General features: G+C 47.7%; 7 protein-coding genes across 7 annotated transcripts; 2 read left to right on the top strand and 5 right to left on the bottom strand.

Moving 5' to 3' along the window:
* Positions 1–4,642: 4,642 nt before the first annotated feature.
* Positions 4,643–6,411, top strand: P170DRAFT_448261 (cytochrome P450; the record flags this gene model as incomplete). The annotated part of the gene is made up of 5 exons (XM_024850952.1): positions 4,643–4,841; positions 4,974–5,123; positions 5,303–5,379; positions 5,455–5,915; positions 6,003–6,411. The coding sequence occupies 5 exons, from the start codon at positions 4,643–4,645 to the stop codon at positions 6,409–6,411; spliced, it is 1,296 nt and encodes a 431-aa protein (XP_024701644.1).
* A 513-nt stretch (positions 6,412–6,924) lies between these two features.
* Positions 6,925–9,799, bottom strand: P170DRAFT_438161 (catalase/peroxidase). The gene has a single exon (XM_024849526.1). It carries the CDS (start codon positions 9,357–9,359, stop codon positions 7,113–7,115), a length of 2,247 nt encoding a protein of 748 aa, XP_024701643.1. The 5' UTR covers positions 9,360–9,799; the 3' UTR covers positions 6,925–7,112.
* Positions 9,800–9,933: 134 nt separating this feature from the next.
* On the bottom strand, positions 9,934–11,683 carry P170DRAFT_438160 (uncharacterized protein). Its single transcript, XM_024849525.1, has one exon. The coding sequence runs from the start codon at positions 11,641–11,643 to the stop codon at positions 10,228–10,230; it is 1,416 nt and encodes a 471-aa protein (XP_024701642.1). The 5' UTR covers positions 11,644–11,683; the 3' UTR covers positions 9,934–10,227.
* Positions 11,684–12,496: 813 nt separating this feature from the next.
* P170DRAFT_477218 (uncharacterized protein) lies at positions 12,497–12,886 on the top strand (the record flags this gene model as incomplete). The annotated part of the gene is made up of 1 exon (XM_024853427.1): positions 12,497–12,886. One exon carries the CDS (start codon positions 12,497–12,499, stop codon positions 12,884–12,886), a length of 390 nt encoding a protein of 129 aa, XP_024701641.1.
* Positions 12,887–13,476: 590 nt separating this feature from the next.
* On the bottom strand, positions 13,477–14,750 carry P170DRAFT_477217 (uncharacterized protein; the record flags this gene model as incomplete). Its single annotated transcript, XM_024853426.1, has 2 exons — positions 13,477–13,537; positions 14,089–14,750. The coding sequence occupies 2 exons, from the start codon at positions 14,748–14,750 to the stop codon at positions 13,477–13,479; spliced, it is 723 nt and encodes a 240-aa protein (XP_024701640.1).
* Positions 14,751–15,708: 958 nt separating this feature from the next.
* On the bottom strand, positions 15,709–16,856 carry P170DRAFT_477216 (NAD(P)-binding protein; the record flags this gene model as incomplete). Its single annotated transcript, XM_024853425.1, has 2 exons — positions 15,709–16,756; positions 16,813–16,856. 2 exons carry the CDS (start codon positions 16,854–16,856, stop codon positions 15,709–15,711), a joined length of 1,092 nt encoding a protein of 363 aa, XP_024701639.1.
* Positions 16,857–17,410: 554 nt separating this feature from the next.
* P170DRAFT_411542 (uncharacterized protein) lies at positions 17,411–19,389 on the bottom strand. The gene has a single exon (XM_024846898.1). The coding sequence runs from the start codon at positions 19,123–19,125 to the stop codon at positions 17,794–17,796; it is 1,332 nt and encodes a 443-aa protein (XP_024701638.1). The 5' UTR covers positions 19,126–19,389; the 3' UTR covers positions 17,411–17,793.
* Positions 19,390–21,027: the final 1,638 nt, after the last annotated feature.

Here is a 21,027-nt window from a genome sequence, read left to right as displayed (position 1 = left end):
AGCCAAAAGTCTTTATATTTAAGTATTACTTAGTATACTAAGTATTTCTGGCCCTTAGCTTATATTTTCCTGTTAGTCTTTAATCTTGTGTTTTCTAGTTTATGGGTTATACCTTTAATATTAGTATTATAGACCACTTGCTTACTTTTTTTACCAGTGTGTGCCTCTGCGTGCCCTTAAAGAGTAACTATGATAATCACTTAATAGATATTATAGTCTAATTTTAAGTAAACTATGCCTGTCTTACGACATTTATTTTACGAACCTTGTTCCCTATGGACGTGCCTTATATAAAGATTATAGTTTAAATTAAAGAAGCTATAACACAGGATCTTATCAGCTGGTAGGCTGGAGCCTGTTACCTGATTAATATATATAGGCCGGCTAAATATACTCTTATATATAATATTATTAGCCTTTTATAGGTTAGCTCGGAGGCAGTAAATATTAAGACTTATATTACAGGTATCCTCTAGATAATAAACCCCGAAGACTGTTAGCGTCTGCTACCCGTTGGCGCTATAAGTAAATTAGTTATAAAAGGCCCCCAGGTTAATCAAGGATACTATAAAGATATTAAAAAAATAACAGCCAGCTTTATATTAAATCCTCCTTAGCTTAAGTAATTTTTGGGTTAACTGTATTCAGGAATCCAGATATATTATATTAGAGATTTAGTAAGTCAGGCACCTAATAAAACTTTATAATATCTAGATTATAAAGATTTATAGATAAAGCTAAGAGGACAAAGGGTAGATTTTATAGCTATAGAATATTATATCCTTTAAGTCTTTCTTAGTACTACTGATATAATAGCTAATATAATCCCTAATAGTAATAGCTAGCTGCTTTAGCTAATAGTATTTATTATCTAAGAGACTTCAGAGCCTAAAGAAAAGTATAAAGGCCTAGGCTAAAATTATTTTTTTTTACTATTCTTTTTACAGTTTTCTGACGCTGCCCGCGAAACCAAGGGCTAATTATAATTTTAGCTACTCTTATATATAGTACTTATACTTTTTATCCCTATCCTGCGGATCTCTCTTAACTTAAATAATAAGATTAATTAATATTAAATAGCCCTCCAGGCAGTAAGATTATTTTTAAAGCATAAATAAGCCTATTAAGGGGCCTTGTAAGTTATTATCAGTCCTATAACTAAGGTGTAAGACTATATTTATAATATTTAGGTGGTAGTGTTATATCTGGAACCAGATATTATTAATATATATAATAACTTCTTTCGCATTAGTGGTAACTCTATTACTTATATATAGATTATCTTGTAATACTAGTTAACCGGCCTTTAACTAACTACTACTAATCTCTAAAAATATAAAAGTATTAAGAGATTAACCAGTAATTACCTCCTGGATTTATTTAATCCTGTGGATAAAAGATAATAAGTAAATTTATCCCCTATTTAATAGCTGTTCTTTTAATGAAATTATTATAAAGATCATATATTTAATCAGGGCTTTACTTTACAGGTTAAATATCTCCTTAATTCCTCTAGTATTCGGGAGGCAATTTATACAATTATTAAAACTTATAGGATACTGCGGGTATAATTTTAAGAGTTCTTACCAGATTAATAATATTAATAAGTTATTAATAATATAAAAGGGAGTTTTACTTTCCGCAAATAGATTATTAAGAATAAAGTAAGTATCTTCCTTATTATAACAACTACTCATGCGCATTTAAATGTCCAGGAGGGGCTAATATTTATAATAAATATATTATATAATTAAAAGAGTTATTAACAGTATCTCTTAATAATAGCCTATTATTTTATAGTAGATACTATATCTTAGGGAATTATTTTTATTAATTTAGAAGATTCCTTACGCGGCTGTAAAATCCTAATTCTAATAATTTCTTTTATAAACTAATGCTTAAAATAGGCTAGTTATATAATATAATATCTTCCCCTGGACCAAGCTTTTCTAAAATATATAGCTAGTAAAACAGATATTTGGATAAACTCAGTAATAATAAAATATTAAGGAATAGATAGATTATTAAACATGTTAGCAGATATAATCAAGTATATATTTACCCTTAATTATGAAATAACAGCAACTTTAATTAATATTATTTAAATAAAGGCTTGTACTTAGTTACCTGTAATTATCCATGCATGCCTATTATATACTTTCTTAAATATTTTTAGTAACCGTGCTATTCTTATTATGTTCGTGGAGGGCCATAGTCATGAGCTATAAAATTAAGATATTAACTTAACCCGCACTATTAGCTGGTTTATTATACTTTTTTTGATGCTAGACGATACTGCCAAAATAGGTATTGTAAGACTAAGAGATAATATACTACATAATCTTCTTGAATTTGGGAGGTGTCCTGAGTGTACGGCCAATATTCTATGATATATATATATCAAATGGGGTCACCTAATATCACATGATTCACCGGAATCACCTGATTTACTCCCACAATCGAAATTTACTATGACTTTACTTTCACTTTATTGAACTCTCACTTCCACCACCAAATTGCATGGAAAAGTGAGGTCAAACTGAGCTCAAAGTGAGCGAAAATTGAAAAGATCAGATTTCTGAAGAATTTTTTATTTTAGACCAGCTTACCTTCCTATTTAGGAAACACCTGACTATTTCCTAATTTGGAAATTAAAAGTTTATTCTTTTATGTTTGTAATGTTTGATTTATTTCAAATGTCTTTAAATATGTAGATAATCCCCTGCATATTTTTATTCTTTCTGACAAGTTGATTTTACTGTTTCAATTTGACAAGTTGATCACATCTATTTAATTTACTTATTGATTCATTTATTCATTAATCAATTTCACCCTTTCTTATCAATTCAATTAAAGTCGAATAATAGAAACCTTTGAACTATCATTTTATAAGGTACTGCTCTAGGATCAGGTGACTACTACCTTCCTATTCGATCCTAGCCTACCTTCGACGTCTGACAATATATATATTAATATTATTATTACACGCCGGCTATCTTCTAGTTCTGGCGCAAACTATTATATTAATTAGTTATAACTATAATTAACCCTCTTCAGATTAACGCTCTGAGGCTAATAATATATATTAACTAATAATAATAGATGGCTGTCCTGCCGCGACTGGCCTGTTTTATACTAACTATTATTTATAAGGCAGTATAAGCTATCACTCTGGCGCGCATAATAAGATTAAGTAACCTGTTATTTAAGTAGGTTGTTACGGGTCGTAACACGCGCCAGTCTAGTATTAAGGAGATATTAGACCCCGGCACTAACGCGGTACTAATACGCGTAATATTACCAGCGGGTGGCAGTATCAAAAAAATACTTTACTAAGTTTAAGCCTGGTACCTGCAGGTAATAAAGTATAAGATAATTAAGTTCAAGAAAATTATATAATATACCATCTCCTGGCCCCGTAATACCTACTTTAGTAATATTATTTAATATTAAAATATTTTATTATAAATAAGGATGCTATTAGAAGACCAGGACACAGTGTATAAGATACTACAGTTTAATATTCTTTATTTATATCCTTATTTAATATTTACTTTAGTTAATAATAACATGCTGAGTTTATTTCTCTCCGGATTTAGTAATTAACTTAATACTAATTATGCTAATCGCCTTCTGTTAATATTTAAGTAAGTATTTAGATATATTATGAGGGATCCTAGTCAGGAGATAGATGGGTTGTTATACCCAGCTTAATAAAATTAGAAGTAAGTCTGTTGGCTACTATTGCGCGTGGTTTAGGGGAGAGACAGAGAGAGAGAGACAGAGAGAGAGAGAGAGAGAGAGAAGGGGGACATAGCTCAGCGTCGGTAGGATCTCGGGTAGAAATTCTGTACCCATGCTGAGCTATGCATAACACGGGTGCTGACAAAGACTTTGTGCATATCTATGGACACTACTCTAATATGTAGAAATATATAATGGGTATGTATGCTCCTTGATGAATATTCTGCACTCTGGAGGATTACAGTGCATCTCATCCGGCGTTTGGCGTTTGGCGTTTGGCAGGTGGCATTTCAGGTCTGTTTCTTGGCTTTTGTTCCTGCTTTTCTGTTTCTTTTCCTTTTGTTTTATCTTGGAGTTGCCTTGTTACTTTTAGTACCCCGGGCTCTGTTCTGTGTTATTACTGTATTTAAGACATATATTCATTCTCCGAGCATCGTGCAGCTTGAGGTTCCCTGACGAGACCAAATACCCCCCAATTCCATGGTCAGATCTCGCACGTAGACAGGTTTCTTCAGCATCAGCGCCTGTAACCCCGTCAGTTATCCCATTCGTCGACCATGTGCTGCTATGTCTTCCGTACTAGGTACATGCAAAGCCCCCCCCGTGGGTTCTGGCCCCGACAGCAAACCCGATCCTTGCAGGGGGAACCACCGTCAGCTCAAAAGCCATTGTCAAATGCAAGGGTTGCTACTCAGGCCCTTGCCGGAACTAAATCATAGACAAACGGTGTTCACGTCACCAAGCCCACTCACCGCAACTTCCCGTCGTTCATATTTTTTTTTTTTGACCCAAGGGGCCACAATGCATGGATAGACCGAGCCAGACCTATAAGTTGGTCGATGCAGCCGAGCCCTCAGAAATCCCTAGAAGCTCCCCGGCCCTGAGGGATACATAAACGATGTGGCTGGTTTCTGAATCGCTGGCTCTGGTCGTGCTTGTCGCCGTGACGGCGCCACTGCTGAGGCCGCATGGCATAGCCGGCTCATCAATTCCCCTGGTCAATTCGCGGCAGCCATTCGAGCTGGGATACACCAAGGCCCGACAGCGATGTCTGGCTGACATGTCGGGTTTCATCACGAAGGGTCTCGGCAAGGCAAGTGCAACCAATGGCCCTCGTTTCCTGTCGCGGGGCCTGCCGTGGAACTGACAGACGCCGGCACAGTCGAAGGTGTTTCGCATGATGACGGACGACGGCTGCCTGATCGTGCTGGCTCCCGAGTTCGCCAAAGAAATCCGAAACAGCTCGGCCCTCAGCGTCGGCCGCTTCATGGCGGAGCGTCTCCATGCCCATCTCGCGGGATTTGAACCCTGGCGTCAGGTCTCCGCGCCGGATCGACTCTTTCCGGAGACCATTCGCACCAGGCTGATGCAGCCTCTCGGTGAGTCGCCAACCTCCCGGCCCGTGGCGAACATATCGGGGACGATGGACCGGAGCGTTGGGTTGACTTGCTGCCAGGGAACTTGATCCATCCGGCCTCCAAGGAGGCAGCGAGCATTTAACGGCGCGAATGGACGGACGCTGCCGGTATGTCAACCCCCCTCTTCAATACTCGGAAAGACACGAGATCCGGCAAGCGTGACGGGATGATAGAATGGCACCGGGTGGTGCTGAAGCCCAGCGCCTTGGCCATCGTGGTCCGCCTGCTCTCAGTCGCTTTCTGACCCGAGTCCCTCCACGGCGATGCCCGCTGGCTGCGCGTCGTCGAGTAGTACTCGATTGACTCGTTCGTTGCCGCCGACGAGCTGCACCGCTGGCCGAAAGTGTTCCGCCCCGTGATCGCTTGGATATCGCCGAGCTGTCGCAAGATCCGGGGTCAGCTGCGCGAGGCCCGGGCCCTCATGGAGCCGATCCTTCGACAGCGAAGCGTGCGCCGAGAGACTGGCGTCCCGGCGCCTCACGATGATGCCCTAGAATGGATGGAGGAATGCGCTCGGGGCCGCCCCTACGACCCTGCTGTCATGGCACAGATCGGCATGGCGACGGTCAGTCTGCACTCCACCGCAGATATGCTGACCCAGGTGCTGTATGATCTCTGCGGACGCGACGATCTGATTCTTGCCTTGCGAGACGAGGTCCGCTCGGTCGTCGAACAGAAAGGGCTGACGGTCTCGGCCTTGCATGATCTTCAGCTCATGGACAGCACCCTGAAGGAGTCTCAGCGTCTGAAACCGTCGCTGGCGGGTGAGCTCCCCCAATTCTCTCATCCATCCTCTCAACCCCTTGCTTTTCCGACGCCATGTCTGACAAGACCCTTTAGCGGTAATGCAACGGATCTCCACCGAACCGACGCGATCGTTCTGTCCGATGGAACACGCATCCCGAGGGATTCATACATCATCGTGTCGGCGGACCGCAGATTCAACCCCGACGTGTATCCCAACCCCGCCACGTTTGATGCCTACCGATCGATGAAGTTACGTCAAACGGCGGGAAAGGAGACGCATGCGCAGGTCAACACGCCGTCGCCCGAACACCTCGCCTGGGGACTCGGGAAGCATGCGTGCCCCGGGAGGAACCTCGTGGTGACGGAGATCAAGATCGCCCTGTGCCACATCCTGTTAAAGTATGACATCAAATTGATGGATAATGTGCGTCCACCGCCGGTGAAAAACGGCATTGCCATGAGCGCGAACTCGACTGCGGCCATCCTAGTCCGACGGCGCTAGGACAACCTTGCTTCATTGTTGTAGTGATGGAAATTTCAAGCCGGCCTTGGGGTTGATCAACAAGAGGGGATACGGCGTTCATCGAATATGAAGGCATCTTTACTAAAGGCCTTATACTTTGGCGAACGTAAATGGTTGTTACAAGGACGAGCCTTTAACCAGCCAGCGCTTTTGGTCGGGTTAGCAAGATGTGGCTTCTAACTCCCTGATTGATGTTAGTACTCAGGAGATGAATTTGATTTGCATGCGGACCTCCTTTGCTCCCTGCTTCCATCTTCATGTTCCCCTCTTCATTTTTCTTTCTATGTCTCCTCGAAGGTTGGTGACCTTGAGTCACCGGACAGACGTGCGATGAGAAGAGTTCCGACTGACCTTTACGGGTCGCGATAGATTGATGCGGGTCACAACTTGGGAAGAAAAAAGAGAGGAGAAGAAAAGAAAAAGAGATGCACTGTACGGTCAAGGTTTTCCCCTGACTCAGAAGGCTTCTCCGTACTACATAATAACGACCACCAATTCGTACCCTTCGACGGGCAGCTGCTACGGACCGTCCACAGCCTATGTCACAAACTCTGCTGCACGAAAATACCGAAAACTTGATTCGACTAGACAATTTTACTCATAAACTCATGAAAGATACACAAGATAGGAAGCAGAATATTCGCCGTGGAAAACTGAACCGCAATGCGAGCTAGCACCGACTACAGGCGCGGACGCGTCGGAATGGCCGAGTAGACCAAGTCAAAGCGGTCCAGCTGCATGACCTTGTCCCAGGCGGCGACGAAGTCCTTGACGAACTTGGCCTGGCCGTCGGCGCTGCCGTACAGCTCGGCCAACGCGCGCAGCTCGGCATGCGAGCCGAAGACCAGGTCCACACGGCTGCCCGTCCACTTCTTGGCGCCCGTCTTGCGGTCGACGCCCTCGAAGCGCTCGTGGTCGGCGCCGGTCGGCTGCCAGACGGTGTTCATGTCCAGCAGGTTGACGAAGAAGTCGTTGGTCAGCTGGCCGGGGCGCTGCGTCAAAACACCGGTGTCGGAGCCGTCGTAGTTGGCGTCCAGCACGCGCAGGCCGCCCACGAGCACCGTCATCTCGGGCGGCGTCAGCTGCAGCAACTGGGCGCGGTCGACGAGATACTGCTCGGCACGCACGCGCGGCGTCGAGCCGCCGTAGTTGCGGAAGCCGTCCGCCAGCGGCCGCAGGTACTCGAACTGCTCGACGTCGGTCTGCTCCTGGCTGGCGTCGGTGCGCCCGGGCGTGAAGGGCACGGGGTGGCCCGCCGCGCGCTCGACGGCGGCGCAGCCGGCCAGCACGATCAGATCGGCCAGCGAGACGCGCTTGGCGCCCGTCTGGGCGCCGTTGAAATCGCGCTGGATGCGCTCCAGCACGCGCAGCACCTCCTGCAGGCGCGGCGGGTTGTTCACCTCCCAGTCCTTCTGGGGCGCCAGGCGAATGCGCGCGCCGTTGGCACCGCCGCGCTTGTCACTGCCGCGGAAGGTCGAGGCGGACGCCCAGGCGGTGGTGATGAACTTGGTCGGCTCGACGCCGGAGGCCAGAATCTCCTTCTTCAGCGCCAGGGCGTCCTCGTTGTCGATCAAGGGATGGTCGACCGCCGGCACGGGGTCCTCCCAGAGGAGCGTCTCCTTGGGCACCTCGGGCCCCAGCCAGCGCGCGCGGGGACCCATGTCGCGATGCAGCAGCTTGAACCAGGCGCGGGAGAAGGCGTCGGCGAACTCGTCGGGCTTCTGCAGGAAGCGACGGGCGATCTTCTCGTAGGCGGGATCGAAGCGCAGCGCCAGATCGGTGGTCAGCATGCGCGGCTGCTGCTTCTTGTTGGCGTCGTAGGCGTCGGGGATGATCTCGGGGGCGTTCTTGGCGGTCCACTGGTTGGCGCCGGCGGGACTCTTGGTCAGCTCCCACTCGAACTTGAACAGGTACTCGAGGAAGCCGAGACTCCAGCGCGTGGGCGTCTTGGTCCAAGTGACCTCCAGGCCGCTGGTGATGCTGTCGGTGCCGCGACCGGACAGGTATCCGTTGCTCCAGCCCAGCCCCTGCTGGTGCAGGTCGGCGGCCTCGGGCTCGGGGCCGATCTTGTCGGCGGGCCCGGCGCCGTGCGTCTTGCCAAAGGTGTGTCCACCGGCGATCAGGGCCACGGTCTCCTCGTCGTTCATGGCCATGCGACCGAAGGTCACGCGGATGTCCCGGGCAGCCGCGACGGGATCGGGGTTGCCGTCGGGGCCCTCGGGGTTCACGTAGATCAGGCCCATGTGCACGGCGGCCAGGGGGTCCTCGAGGTTGCGGGTGCGGATGTCGCCCTGCTGCTTCTTCTCGGCGTCGGTCTGGGCGGCGTAGCGCACGTCGTTGCCCTGGGGGAACCAGGACTGCTCGCCACCCCAGTAGGCGGCCTCGTCGGCCTCCCAGGTGTCGGGCCGGCCGCCAGCGAAGCCGAAGGGCTGGAAGCCCATGGACTCGAGGGCGACGTTGCCGGTCAGCAGCAGCAGGTCGGCCCAGGAGATCTTGTTGCCGTACTTCTGCTTGATGGGCCACAGCAGGCGACGGGCCTTGTCGAGACTGGCGTTGTCGGGCCAGCTGTTCAGGGGCGCGAAGCGCTGCTGGCCCTGCCCGCCGCCGCCGCGACCGTCGAAGACGCGGTAGGTGCCGGCGCTGTGCCAGGCCATGCGGATGAACAGGCCGCCGTAGTGACCGAAATCGGCGGGCCACCAGTCCTGCGAGTCGGTCATGAGGTGGTGCAGGTCCTTCTTCAGGGCGTCGTAGTCCAGGCTCTTGAAGGCGGCGGCATATTCAAAGTCCTTGCCCTGGGGGTTGCTGGCGTCGGCGTGCTGGCGCAGAATGCTCAGACGCAGCTGGCCGGGCCACCAGTCGACGTTTCTGGTGCCACCGCCGGCGACATTGGAGGATTTCTGGCCGTTGTGAAACGGACACTCGCTCATGATGAAGTGTCGGAGGATATCTGCGAGGGAAGGGGAAGGGAAGAGAAACGGGGGACAGGTTCCCTGGGAAGAGAGAGAGACGGGAGACGGAGAGAAGGGAAAGCAAGAAGCAGAGGCACTCGGCAGTTTTATAGGCAGCGAATGACGGGAAAGGGATTGCGAAACCCGCGGGAATCAGAGGTTCTCCAGCGCAGCGAAGCGTCAGGAGCTGTCCAGCTTGGGCCACGGGCAGTGGGCGGCCTGGCGAATCAGGCACGCCGGCGCGATGCGGGGTGCAGGCGGGGTAATGGGGGGCCTGCCGAATGAGGCAGTCAGGCAGTCAGGCACTCCGGCACTCCGGCAGTCACAGAGTCAAACAGTCAAACAGTCAAACAGTCAAACAGTCGGTCGACCCAAGGAACAGTGAGGCAATGCACAGATTGCACAAACCCACTGACCAGACCGACCCAAGGGCGAGGATTTATACCGGACCTGCAGGGACAGTGGCAACGCAAAGTTCCTCCGCGTTACTCAGACAAGGTTAGCCAGACCAAGTTCCAGTCCAGACCGATGACCAATGGCCGTCCTCAGGCATCGCATTTCAAAGCGTCCGCGGTCCAGGCGCCTGACTCAGCGGCCGCCGGACTCGCCTGCCTCTTTGGGCCGTTCAGGCATCCCCGGCAGGTGACGTCAGGCGCTGAATCATCCGCCGCCCGATTTGTCAGGCCGCCCATCGAGACTGCTCTCGCCATCCCAGGAGCCCCTAATGTCGACGATGTACATCTTCCAGTTCTATACGAGCACTCCATCCATTCTGTGATAGAATTGTATTCCTCAGGACGCCCATGTGTCAAAATACTCTAAACACCATCCTTCCAAGCAGCAGTGGCTATTGCGTGACTTCCAATTCCTTTAACAAGTCCGCCTGCACGTCGAGAAGAAACTCCCTCATCTGCTGCGGAGTATGAAAGGCCTCGTTATACACCAGCCGCAGCGTGAGCTGATCACGGAACGTCCACACAAAGACCACGCCCTGGCGCGAAAGCATCTCCACGCCCACGCCGGCATGCGCGATGCCAAACCCCCGCTCCGGGGTCCCGTACTCACGCTGCAAATATTTTTCTAGGACGCCCATGCTGCTGATATCGACGTCGCTGGGCGGTTCCGCCGGCGTCGGCAGCTTTCGAATCACGTCGACCAGAGTGGACGCATATTCGCGGTGCGCCTGCAGGTACTCGGGGCTGATGCCCTTCTGATACTCCGCGTGATACATGCGGGCGTTCTCCTGCCAGGTGCCGGAGGGGTCGACTCGCGCCAACCAGCCGGAGGTAAACAACCCGGCCGCCGCCGCGGGGGTCGAGTAGGGCTCCGGGAGATACGGCCGCAGCGACTGCTTGATGGTGCTGGTGTAGTGGCGGCCGCGGTGCTCGGTGATGGCGCGCCGGAAGTTGGCCGCGGCCAGACTGGCGTGTAGGGCCGCCGTGATGCCCACGCCGCGGGCCTTGGCGGCGGACACGGCGGCGGACGTGGTGGCGGGCGAGAACGTGAGCTCGACAGCCAGCGTGCCGGCGGGAACGGTCGAGGCATCCCCGGTATAGGGCACCCCGAGGGCTCCCGCCGCTCGGGCGAAGGTGCCCACGGCCCCGTGGGCGACGGCCTTCTGCTCGTCGCTGGCGGCGAGAGGCATGTTCCCGGCCTCTTCGACCGGCGGCGACAGTCTTGCGACCTCCGACCCCCAAGGGAAGGAATCGAACGGATCTGGGAGGTTCCGGGACAGGAGGGAGTCGGCATGGGAGACCATCAGATCCACCAGCTGACCCAGGAGGAGCAGACCGCCGACTCCGTCCATGCGCCAATGTGCGCTGTGCAGCAGGAGTTCCCCCGACCGGGGAATGTAGTAAAGCCGGGCGTCCGGAGCGGGTGCAATGGTGGGGATCACCTCGTCGGCGCACTTGGCCTCGGCCACCACGAGAAAGGTCTCGGATGCCCATTCGCTCAGGGCCTCTGCCGAGCCGGGCACGGTGTAGACCAGCTGGGAGTTGGAGGCATCCGGGTGGGCGGCCAGACTGGGGTGCTGGAAGCGCAGATGCAGCCAACTGTGGCGGATCAGCCGGGGGAGCAGGTCGCGCGGGCCCGTCAAGGCCGCGAATGCGCCGCGAGGATGGACGGTGGCCGTGTAGTTGACAGCCCAGTGTTCGCGACCCAGCGGATGGCCGGGATCACTGACCAGCTTGATGAACACCTCGTTGGGGCCCAGGGGCCGGCTGACGGTGTTCGGCGAGGGCTCGGCTGCTGTCCATGGCATGTTGAGGGAAAAGATCTTGTTGACCGATCGGTGCAAGACAGATCTCTAGCCGGGCATGGCGGTCAAGTAGCTGAAGATCGGACGCCGGCGGCTTCCACCGGGACGGCGTAATGGGCGTCGTCTTTTGGGGGCCAAACGGTGGCCCAACGATGTCGCAGCAGATCGCCTCGGTGGGTCGTCGTCCGGCCAACCCCGAATCCTTCCTACAAATCATGCAATACGCTCCCTGGAAAACGCCTACATGGGCATCCGCATTAATTCGGTGGCTCCCTCGTACATTTAGGGACCATTGATGCACAGAATTCCTGGATGAGGCGTGCCGTCAAGAATGCCATGCTGGGGTCTAAGCCCAAAAACAGGTAGAATACTGTCTCTCTGGTTCACATCTCAAGTGTTCCTCAATCCACGGGGGCTCCGCTATAGTTTTGTCTTAACGTATGTACATTCAAACGTTTCATAAACTCCTGCATCAGAGATTGGATGAAGCATTCTTGATTGAATTGGTGAGGCCATGGCTCACCTTCATACCCCCAATGTGCAAGGGTTCTATTGCTCATCTGGAGAACAAATACATTGGCCTTCCCAGACACATGGTACTCTTTGTTTTCCCAGTCTGCCAACAACAAAGCCAAAGTCAGAAGACAGCCCCATTAATTGTTCTCTCGTAACGGAGGGTTTTCTTTCCCAGGTAACACACCCGTGCCATCATAAAGAATGTCATGGAAACTGCCTTTCACAAACAATGAAAGGCCTCATCATGTCAATCTATATAAGTACCATTCGACGGCATGACCTAATTCGGCTGCACGTACTCATTCCTCAACCTGTAACTAAGAGGCCTCGCTGAATGAAAATGCCCTTTCACTACGTTTTCATCGGCCCTTTCGAGAAGGACGCCGTGAAGTCCCGCCGCGACTGGATCGCCGCCTCCCGTGCCACCCTGGGCCTTCAAGAGAAATACAAAATCTTCACGGCCTTCAATGAGCACCTGATGCGCGATCACTTCCTCTTGCTGCTCTTCTCCAACCATTCGACTCGTACGGATGACGAAGAATCGAGCCTGCTGCGAGATGCCCTCGGTGCTCTGCAGGACCACTGGGAAGGGAAAGAGACACCGGCCGGCCGTTCCATGTATGTCCTGCCTTCTTTCGACGAGCAGGCGGTGCGCGGGCCGACCTGGGGGTACATAAAGCATCTCAAAGAACGGGCCAAAGTTCTAATCTTGGATCTTCCGTCTACGTAATGGTCGACCTGCATTAGACTCTCACTCGCGTTGGGCTGCGTGACAGCCCTGGTATGTGGTTATTAGTATATACCTGATATGCAATTTCTATATTTGTTGCCAATCCACAGCGGGCAACGCATTCTATTCTTCCGCCAATCAGTATCTTGTAGCACCAGTCTACATTTGCAATTTGTACGATATACCTATTGCGAGGTATTATGCGGGTGCTTTTCTGAGAAAGACAGAATGGCAGTAAATGATTACTGTTATCTTTTATAGGATGGCATCAGCAATAGCTGCTGATAACGCACGAATGAGTTCTGCATACATAGGTTGAGCCAGAAGAGTCCCGGGTGGCTGGGGTCTCGTATCCTGACAACAGGCTCAACACAAAGCGTCTCATGAATGCCCCAATTGGACTAAATGTCCATAACGACATATACAACTGGAAAGGCTCTTTTTATGAAGCCTACGGCCTGACGTACTCAATTTATTCCACATTGTTTGTTCACACCTGCCCACCCTTTTCATCGTGTGACTTCCTCCCCATGTCTTCCTCCCACTACTAGTAACAACAGTTTGATTCTGTATAATTAGGTAGATCATGTTTAAGCTGTCTGGTTGTCCTCGACAATTGCATTGTAGCCGACGAATACACCCCAAATAGCACTATGCTGACATTGTCAGACTATAGAATGCGTTCATATCGCATCATCAGACGTTGTTTGAGTTTACCAAGTGAGAGTTTTGGGAATGCATGATAAGGACGATAACTCACCTAAGGTTTGGGACAGTCTAACATATAACTTACTCAAATTAGTGGCCAGGTAAAAAACGGTCGAGATTCTTGCTTGCCTTTCTAGACTTCATACTTCATTTGAACGAGTGGAGATCTTTTTCTACTAGTTTCTACACGACTTAGATCAGCATGATGACTATGTATTTGATATTCAAACACAATAGAAACAAAAAGAATAAAACAACAATAAAAAAAATATTCAATGAATGAAACCACTTTCTTCTCTCTCGCTTCTTTTTTTTTCTTTCCTCCATCCTTTTTCACTCTCCCTTCCCCTCCCCCCGTTCTTTTTTGGGGGGTTTAAACGTGTATACACAGGTTAGCAATGAGAACTAGACACCGTAACGCCTACCCAAAAGACACAAGCAATGGAAATTGCTACAGGCAGAACACCAGCGCAGTTACTACCTATGCCTCTCACATCATCTCAATCGAGGCCCACTGGGAGAGGGCTTCTTTATACTGCTCCCCACTGTGGACAAGCGTCATCACCTTCTTGGTAGGGAATTCGCCCGACATAACACCGTAGTCCTCCTTCATCATCTCCAGGAAATTTGCATGACGAGTACGCAGCTCCGCCTCAATCCCAGGAACATCCTCGGAGTGACGCCATGCCAACGAGTCGAGGAACTCATCCGCAATATGAAGCCACTGCAGCACATAATGAAACCGGTCGTCAGAAATCTTCTGATCCTTCCAATCGATCGCATTCTGAGTCAAAGCGTAGTATGCATATGCGAGGGCCTCCTGACCGATCTCGAAGTTCTCCTTCTGAGCAGGACCGCCTGATTCGGCCAATTTCGAGGCGTGGCGCATGAATGCATCGCTCATTTGCTGACGGCTTTTGATAGCACCCGATTCGATCAACGGGATGAGAAAAGCGCCATCCACGAAGACAAGTTTATTCTCATCATGGAATACCAGAGTTCGCAATACATATCGCTTGGGATGACCAACACATTCCAAAAAGGCATAGTCCAGGTCCATCAGGTCTTCCAAGTAGTCCTTCACCCCACCAATGCCACCAGGGGTGCGGACGATGACCTCCTCCTCACTCTTCGAGACAGCAATTCCATAAGACATCGTGGTAGGAATGTAGAATAGTCTGTGTCCAATCTTTTGTGAAAGTCTAGCCTTTCAAGAGCCCAACCTTTTTGGAGTCTAGCTGCTAATTCAGAATAACTAAGCCTATGGTAGGTTTTGCAAGTGAATTGTGTAGATGATGGTGATGATGGTGATGATATCGAATGGATGTTTTCAGGACGGACTCGATGCCTTTATATAGTCTTTTTGGAGATACCCGAGCGATGAATACTACTGGCAGATCCCGTAATGATTTGATATACCTTGGTAATGCTCGGCCTTTCACAGAAGGTATACAAAGAAAAAGCAGTACTTGAAGAAATGCAATTATTGAAGTATAAATAGACAAGGAGTCTGGAGATGGAGCAGCCCTTTTTATTGGCGAATTTTATTATCACGTTTACGGATAATGAAACAAGGAGCTAGATTTTCCATAATAAATTTATAGTGCTTTTATGTGCATGGGTCTTGGTCTTGGTGATTATGAATTTAGAATCATTCCGTGTTGTGGGTTCAGCGAGTTGGACTCCACTCAAATTAGCCGGACCATCAAATCTCTAGTCCCAACATTTTTAGGTTATTGATTCGGTAACGATTGTGTATTTCTAAATAGTGCTGCTGCTAACACAAGATTTGCAAGGCGGGTAAGACTATGTGGCTAGCTTCATGGAATTGAAGGAAGTTGTATGGCAAAGTATATTCCATTATTATTCCTTCATTGAATGGGAGGGACATTCCGATAGTGACAAACGATTGCCGATATGAAGTTAAGGAAATGCCCGATCATGACAATTTGAAACCTAATACACTACAGACCACCTTTTTCTTCGACTCAAATTCTAACCACACAATGTAATTATCTCTCGGAGTGTTCGTGCTCAACAAGCATATTGGTCCTTCTTCTCACCTGGCGGGAGGTAAAAATCAAGAAGCAGGATCCAAGCCGGCCTTCATTCCACTATGAGTGGCCAAACAGGAGGGTAAAATCATCCAGAACAGCCTGCTGAAGCTCAATCCCAACCTCTGGTTTCCAACCAAGTTCTCGACCCAGTTGAGCGGATGTCAGAGAGCTAAGGAAAAACGCATCAGCCCGTGTGACAAATAACTTGATGGGGGGTTCATACTTCGATGCCAGCCCAACCTCGGCTAAACTCTCATCTCCGCCAGTATATTTGTCGGCTGCTTCCTGTAGACTAATTGACTTTGACACAGGCGAGGTCAGGCGCCCAAGGCTGTAACCAGCCTTCGCTATGGCGTCTGCCAAATCCTTCCAGGAATGCCTCTGGGTTTCAGCAAAGTAAATACCTGTCCGTCCAGTGGAAAGACCTCCCCCCCTCAAGATGTGGACTACAAGAAGTTCAAAAAGCCCAGCGAGATCAACAACGTGAACATAATCCCACACCCCAGTTCCTTCGCCAATATGTTCGGCATTTCCAGCTGCGACAGCACCTTGAATAAGAGCAGGAATGTGAAAGGACTTGCGATTGAACAACCCCGTGCCCCTACCATAAATAAGGGGGGCTTTCACAACCAGGGTGTTGATACCAGCACGCTCTCCGACCTCAACGGTCTTAATATCGGTGGCGCGCTGAGGATAAGGATCAATAGCTTCTCTTTCCTTGAGGTAGCTATATATGTCCTCTTTGTCCGAGAATACTGTCGGCTCCTGGATCTGTTTTGTGATCGGCCTGTCGCCTAGGCTAGATGTTCCGCTGACATGAAGAAGATATTTGGGTTTGCTAACTTCCTGGCTAGATGCAAGCCCCAGAATCAAAGCCTCGACTGCTGCAGGGCTCGTTGAGTCCGCGGCGTGAATGATGATGTCATGGCCACTAGCTATATCCCGGAGATCTTCTGTCGCTTCCAACCCATTGAAAATGAGAGGAGTCACGCCTTTGGAAGCATAGATGGCGGCCTGATCCTTCTTCCGAATCAGGACTGAGATGGCCAATTTTTTGATCTCGGGAGAAGCCGAATCCAGTAGCTGCGTAAGGACAGTACCTCCGCTAAACTAGGTTAGACGAGAACCCATATTTAATTCATGAGCAGTAATTCTACTTACATGTAGCCTGTTGCCCCGGTCAGGAGGAGCTTGGTGGGTGCCATGGTAATGCCTTCTGTCGATTGGAATAAGTGAGATGAAGGGTTTGCGAGGGAATGGATTTCGGTCTGTGGTCAGGGGGACGCACAGGGGGTTTAAATTTACCAGTCTAGAGTCGCGAGCAATACTAATGATCCCCACCTCACTAAGCCTATTCACATAGCCTTATCATATTAACGTATCATTTGGGACACACATCCAAGTTTTCGATTGATCAGAGGACTCTCCGCCGAATTGACATATGTTATACGAATTCGGCCCCCACGCCGGAATCCGGTATGGGTACTCGGTGCTTCGGAATAACCATCAAGTGCTGACAAGTGCTGACATTTACTTTGTAGTGCAGCCACTAAGATGATGCAATGGATATGAGTCATAAGCTAAGAAATTTCTAGTACCTACTAAATTGTTCTCATCCATCTCTCTTGTAGTTGAGTAGTGGATTTCCAAGAATAGGCACGGGGACCCGGTGCCGAGTGGCCTTCATACCGATAGGGGAGACTCTAAGTTCCGCGAGCAAAAAAAGCCCTATTCTATGAGTTTGACTCGAAGAGTGACCAGGTGTTGACCATATTCATGTAGAAATCAAGTGGCATTTGTTACACAGGCTTACCCTGCCAGAAATAACAAAGCATACAGCGTACGCAGCCTGCTGATGGTAACACCACTACCCCAAGTTTAGAAGGCGGCTCGGCATTCTCTCACAAAGCCCAAGAACCACTAATGAACTCTGCAGCAGTTTCAGCATTCAACCGAAACATATGTTGTGCCATAAATTGGAACGCAGCTCACCCTCCCGGAACCACTGTGAGTCGCAGCCAGCTGACCGGTGATATCGAGCCCTATCCTAGATCCCTGGGGGGGAAAGTTGACATTCGGGACCGCAAAGCCCGCGCTCGTACCACACCAAACCATGTGATGCATTCCGAAGAGACAGGGCCTTTAATAACGAAAGGCAATCTCACTGAGATCAAAACAGTCATCCATTAAACAGAACCAGCCCGCCTTATCAACATCCTCAGCCTGACGATAAAACTCCACTCCACCCTCCACCCCGTTCGCCCCGACCGTCCACATCCCTTCCTCGACTAGTACGCGCCACTGGTTTAACATCGTGCCTAACCGAGTCGAGTGGTCCACATAGAATGGACATTCCCCTTGCTGCCACAACTGAGTTGCAGATGGCCGGGTGACCTGCTCTCCTGTATGGTCTGGATAGGACGATAATACATATGGTAGGACCAGTCTGGCCGTATCAGCCCATCCTTCATCAGGACAAATCCAGAGCCCGGCCCCCTCCTTGATATACCCCACGGCCGGGAAGAGGATTAACGGGTCGTGGAATGCTTCTGTATAATGCATGGAGGGCGCGTCATAATCGTTCGTTGTGGAATCGGCTCTCGGGAGCGGCGGTGGTTGATTCACATCATATATCGTCAACCCCGGCGCAATGAATTGGAAGGAGGGCTTAGAGGCGGAGAGGAGAAAGGCGCGCGGAAATCCTTTGACTTCTGCGCTGAGGAATTCGTCTGTCGCTAGAGGTGGTCGCTGGTCCTCAGTCGGAAATGGAAGACGTGCGGTTATTGCTTCGACAAGAGCGTTATAAGCATCCAGGGTTTGTTTCAGAAAAGGATCTGTCCAGGGCACGACTTCCCAACATAGAATATCAGGACTTAAAGGTTTATAGCCGTCTTGCGCACTGCCATAGGGGACAGGGCGGTACTTTCCCACCTCGATAATGGCATTCAGTCGTTCAAGAAGCACTCGAAGCGGATACCAAGACGACGCTTCCGGATTGTCAGGGTTAAAATCATAGATTGAGGGGAGATAGCAGACCATTAGGTCCGACAGGTCCATCAGTACCCCTGGACAGTCGGTCAAACAGTAAAGATTATTTCGAAAGAGAAGAATGCAGTCATCGATTTCCATCCAGCTCGAGCCCGGTCCCAGAGCCAGCGTCCGTGTCGGGGAGGAGACCACTTGAAGGTGCTGCACGAAGGCATGGTGTTTTGGATGACCATCTTGATCAATGATTACCTCGATTTGCTCCAGGAAGGAGGTGAGGATCTCTGGGAAAGTCTCACGACATTTGTGCACGTGTGGATCATTCCGCCAGGCGTGAAACCAGTTCTTGGCGAGACGGTCACCTCGTTGGCCACATTGGCTCCCCTCGAAGCCGATGTGAATGATACGGTTGTAGAGCGCAGCACATACGGCCGGGTCAAAAAACGACTCTACATCGTCTACTTGGTCTTGCACGGCCGTGGATGTCATTGTGTCCTATTCGTGAGAAGCGAGGGTTGAAAGGGAAAGGCCAAGAAGCAGAGCCGGACGAGAAGCAAGAGCGAAGCCCCGCCTTTTAAGCCAAGAACCGGCTACATATACACCCGCAGATCTCGTCCATTGTCAAGGTGCAGGATGGCTGTGTCGAAATCAATGAACCAAATGAGCTCTAGTGAAGTGTATGAGTGAGGATGTAGTAGAGATATATATCAGTGTATTGTCAAGGTGCGGGCTGGCGGGTTAGTAGAGTTGGTGCAGCAGGGGCAGGCAGGGCAGGCGGTCTGGCTAGATCAGGCGGGCTAGGTTTACAAGGTCTTTGATTACTATTATAGTTAGGCTATATATAGAATAATAAATAAAATATAGCTTAAGGAGTTATAATAGGATCTTTAATATTTAAGCTTTTAAGTAATTAAAGAATTAAGATTAAAAATAGGTTTTTCTAACTTAATAGTTGTAAGGATCCATATGGGATCCTCCCAAGGATGCTTAGTCAGAACGGGTGCTTAGTCATAGCCTAGTGAACACACAATAAAAACATGTTCTCACGGGGGTTCCCCTGAATCCCAGCAATAATACTTTAAGCAGAATATACTATATATTTAAGATCCTTAGCTAATTACTTTTATACTATCTTATCCTTAAGGTATTAAGATATTTAATCTTATAACTTTATTATTTATACTTAATTAAGGCGGCCTATTAGTAAAATAGCTAGTAAAAAGGAAGAAACTCGCGGATAAAGCATTTAACCACTTATTAAGCTAACTTATAAAAAAAAGTCTTTATAGATTTAGAAAACCCTAGAACTAATAAAACCTTATAAGATTATTAAAAAAAAACTACTTAATAATAAACTAAAACTCTCACAGGTAAAAAAACTATTAATCTTAAATATAAAAATTATCTGTAAATAAGTTATATTATTAAAAAAACTTTAAGAACTCTAGTATATTTTAATATTATCTTTTAAAAAATATACTCAGATAAAAAGTTTAGAGGAAATTACTCCTTTTATAAAAAAAAAGTCTGATTTAAAGATTAAGCCTTTTAGCGAAAAGGAGTAATATTTAACATATGATTATATTATTTACTATGTATTTATTATTAAACAAGAATTAACCGCAGAGGTAAATAGCTAAAATAATAAAAATAAAATAAAAATAATAATTATATATTTAAATTATATATTAAGCAATCTTTAAAAGAATAATTTTTTAGATAATTATTATTTGTAAGAATAAAGGGGCTTTTATGAATTCTTAAAGAATTAATTAAATAATTTAAAAAATTATAGATAAAATATTTAATCTAAGATATTATATTTTAAATCTCGTGAAAATAAGAGTAATTATACTTACTTTTAAAAATAAAAGGAGGCCAAATCTAAGCTTAAAAATAAAGTAAAAAAAATAGACTATTTATAATTTTATTTACTTTATAAAATATTTAATTAAAATTTTAAATAAAAAATTTATAAATAATTTAAATTTCTAAAATTAGAACAAGAGCTAATCTTACTAATCTTATATTTATATTTTTTTGCGAAAAACTATTAATTAAGACTTAAGAGAAACTAATAATTAAACTTATAAGACCTAAACCTAGACTAAAATTATTTAGGATAAAGATCTTTAAAGTTTATAAAAAATAATTAAGTATAGAAAAACTTGCTTAAAATCTTGTGGGAAAAGTTACTTAATAAAAAGATAAATTCTATAAAAAAATAAGGTAATTTATTATAAGTTAAATACTTTAATTATAATAAGCTGGGCTATAAAATATCTAATTACTAATTAAAAAAATCAATATAACTCTAAAGCTTATTAATAAGAGATATTAGCTTATTACAGATAAGTAAGAGAGAGAAATTAGAAAAACTACTTCTTACAA

This window comes from Aspergillus steynii (genome assembly GCF_002849105.1).
Source record: "Aspergillus steynii IBT 23096 chromosome Unknown P170scaffold_6, whole genome shotgun sequence".
Taxonomy (NCBI): Eukaryota; Fungi; Ascomycota; class Eurotiomycetes; order Eurotiales; family Aspergillaceae; genus Aspergillus; species Aspergillus steynii.
This window is presented reverse-complemented; position numbering and strand designations above follow the sequence as displayed.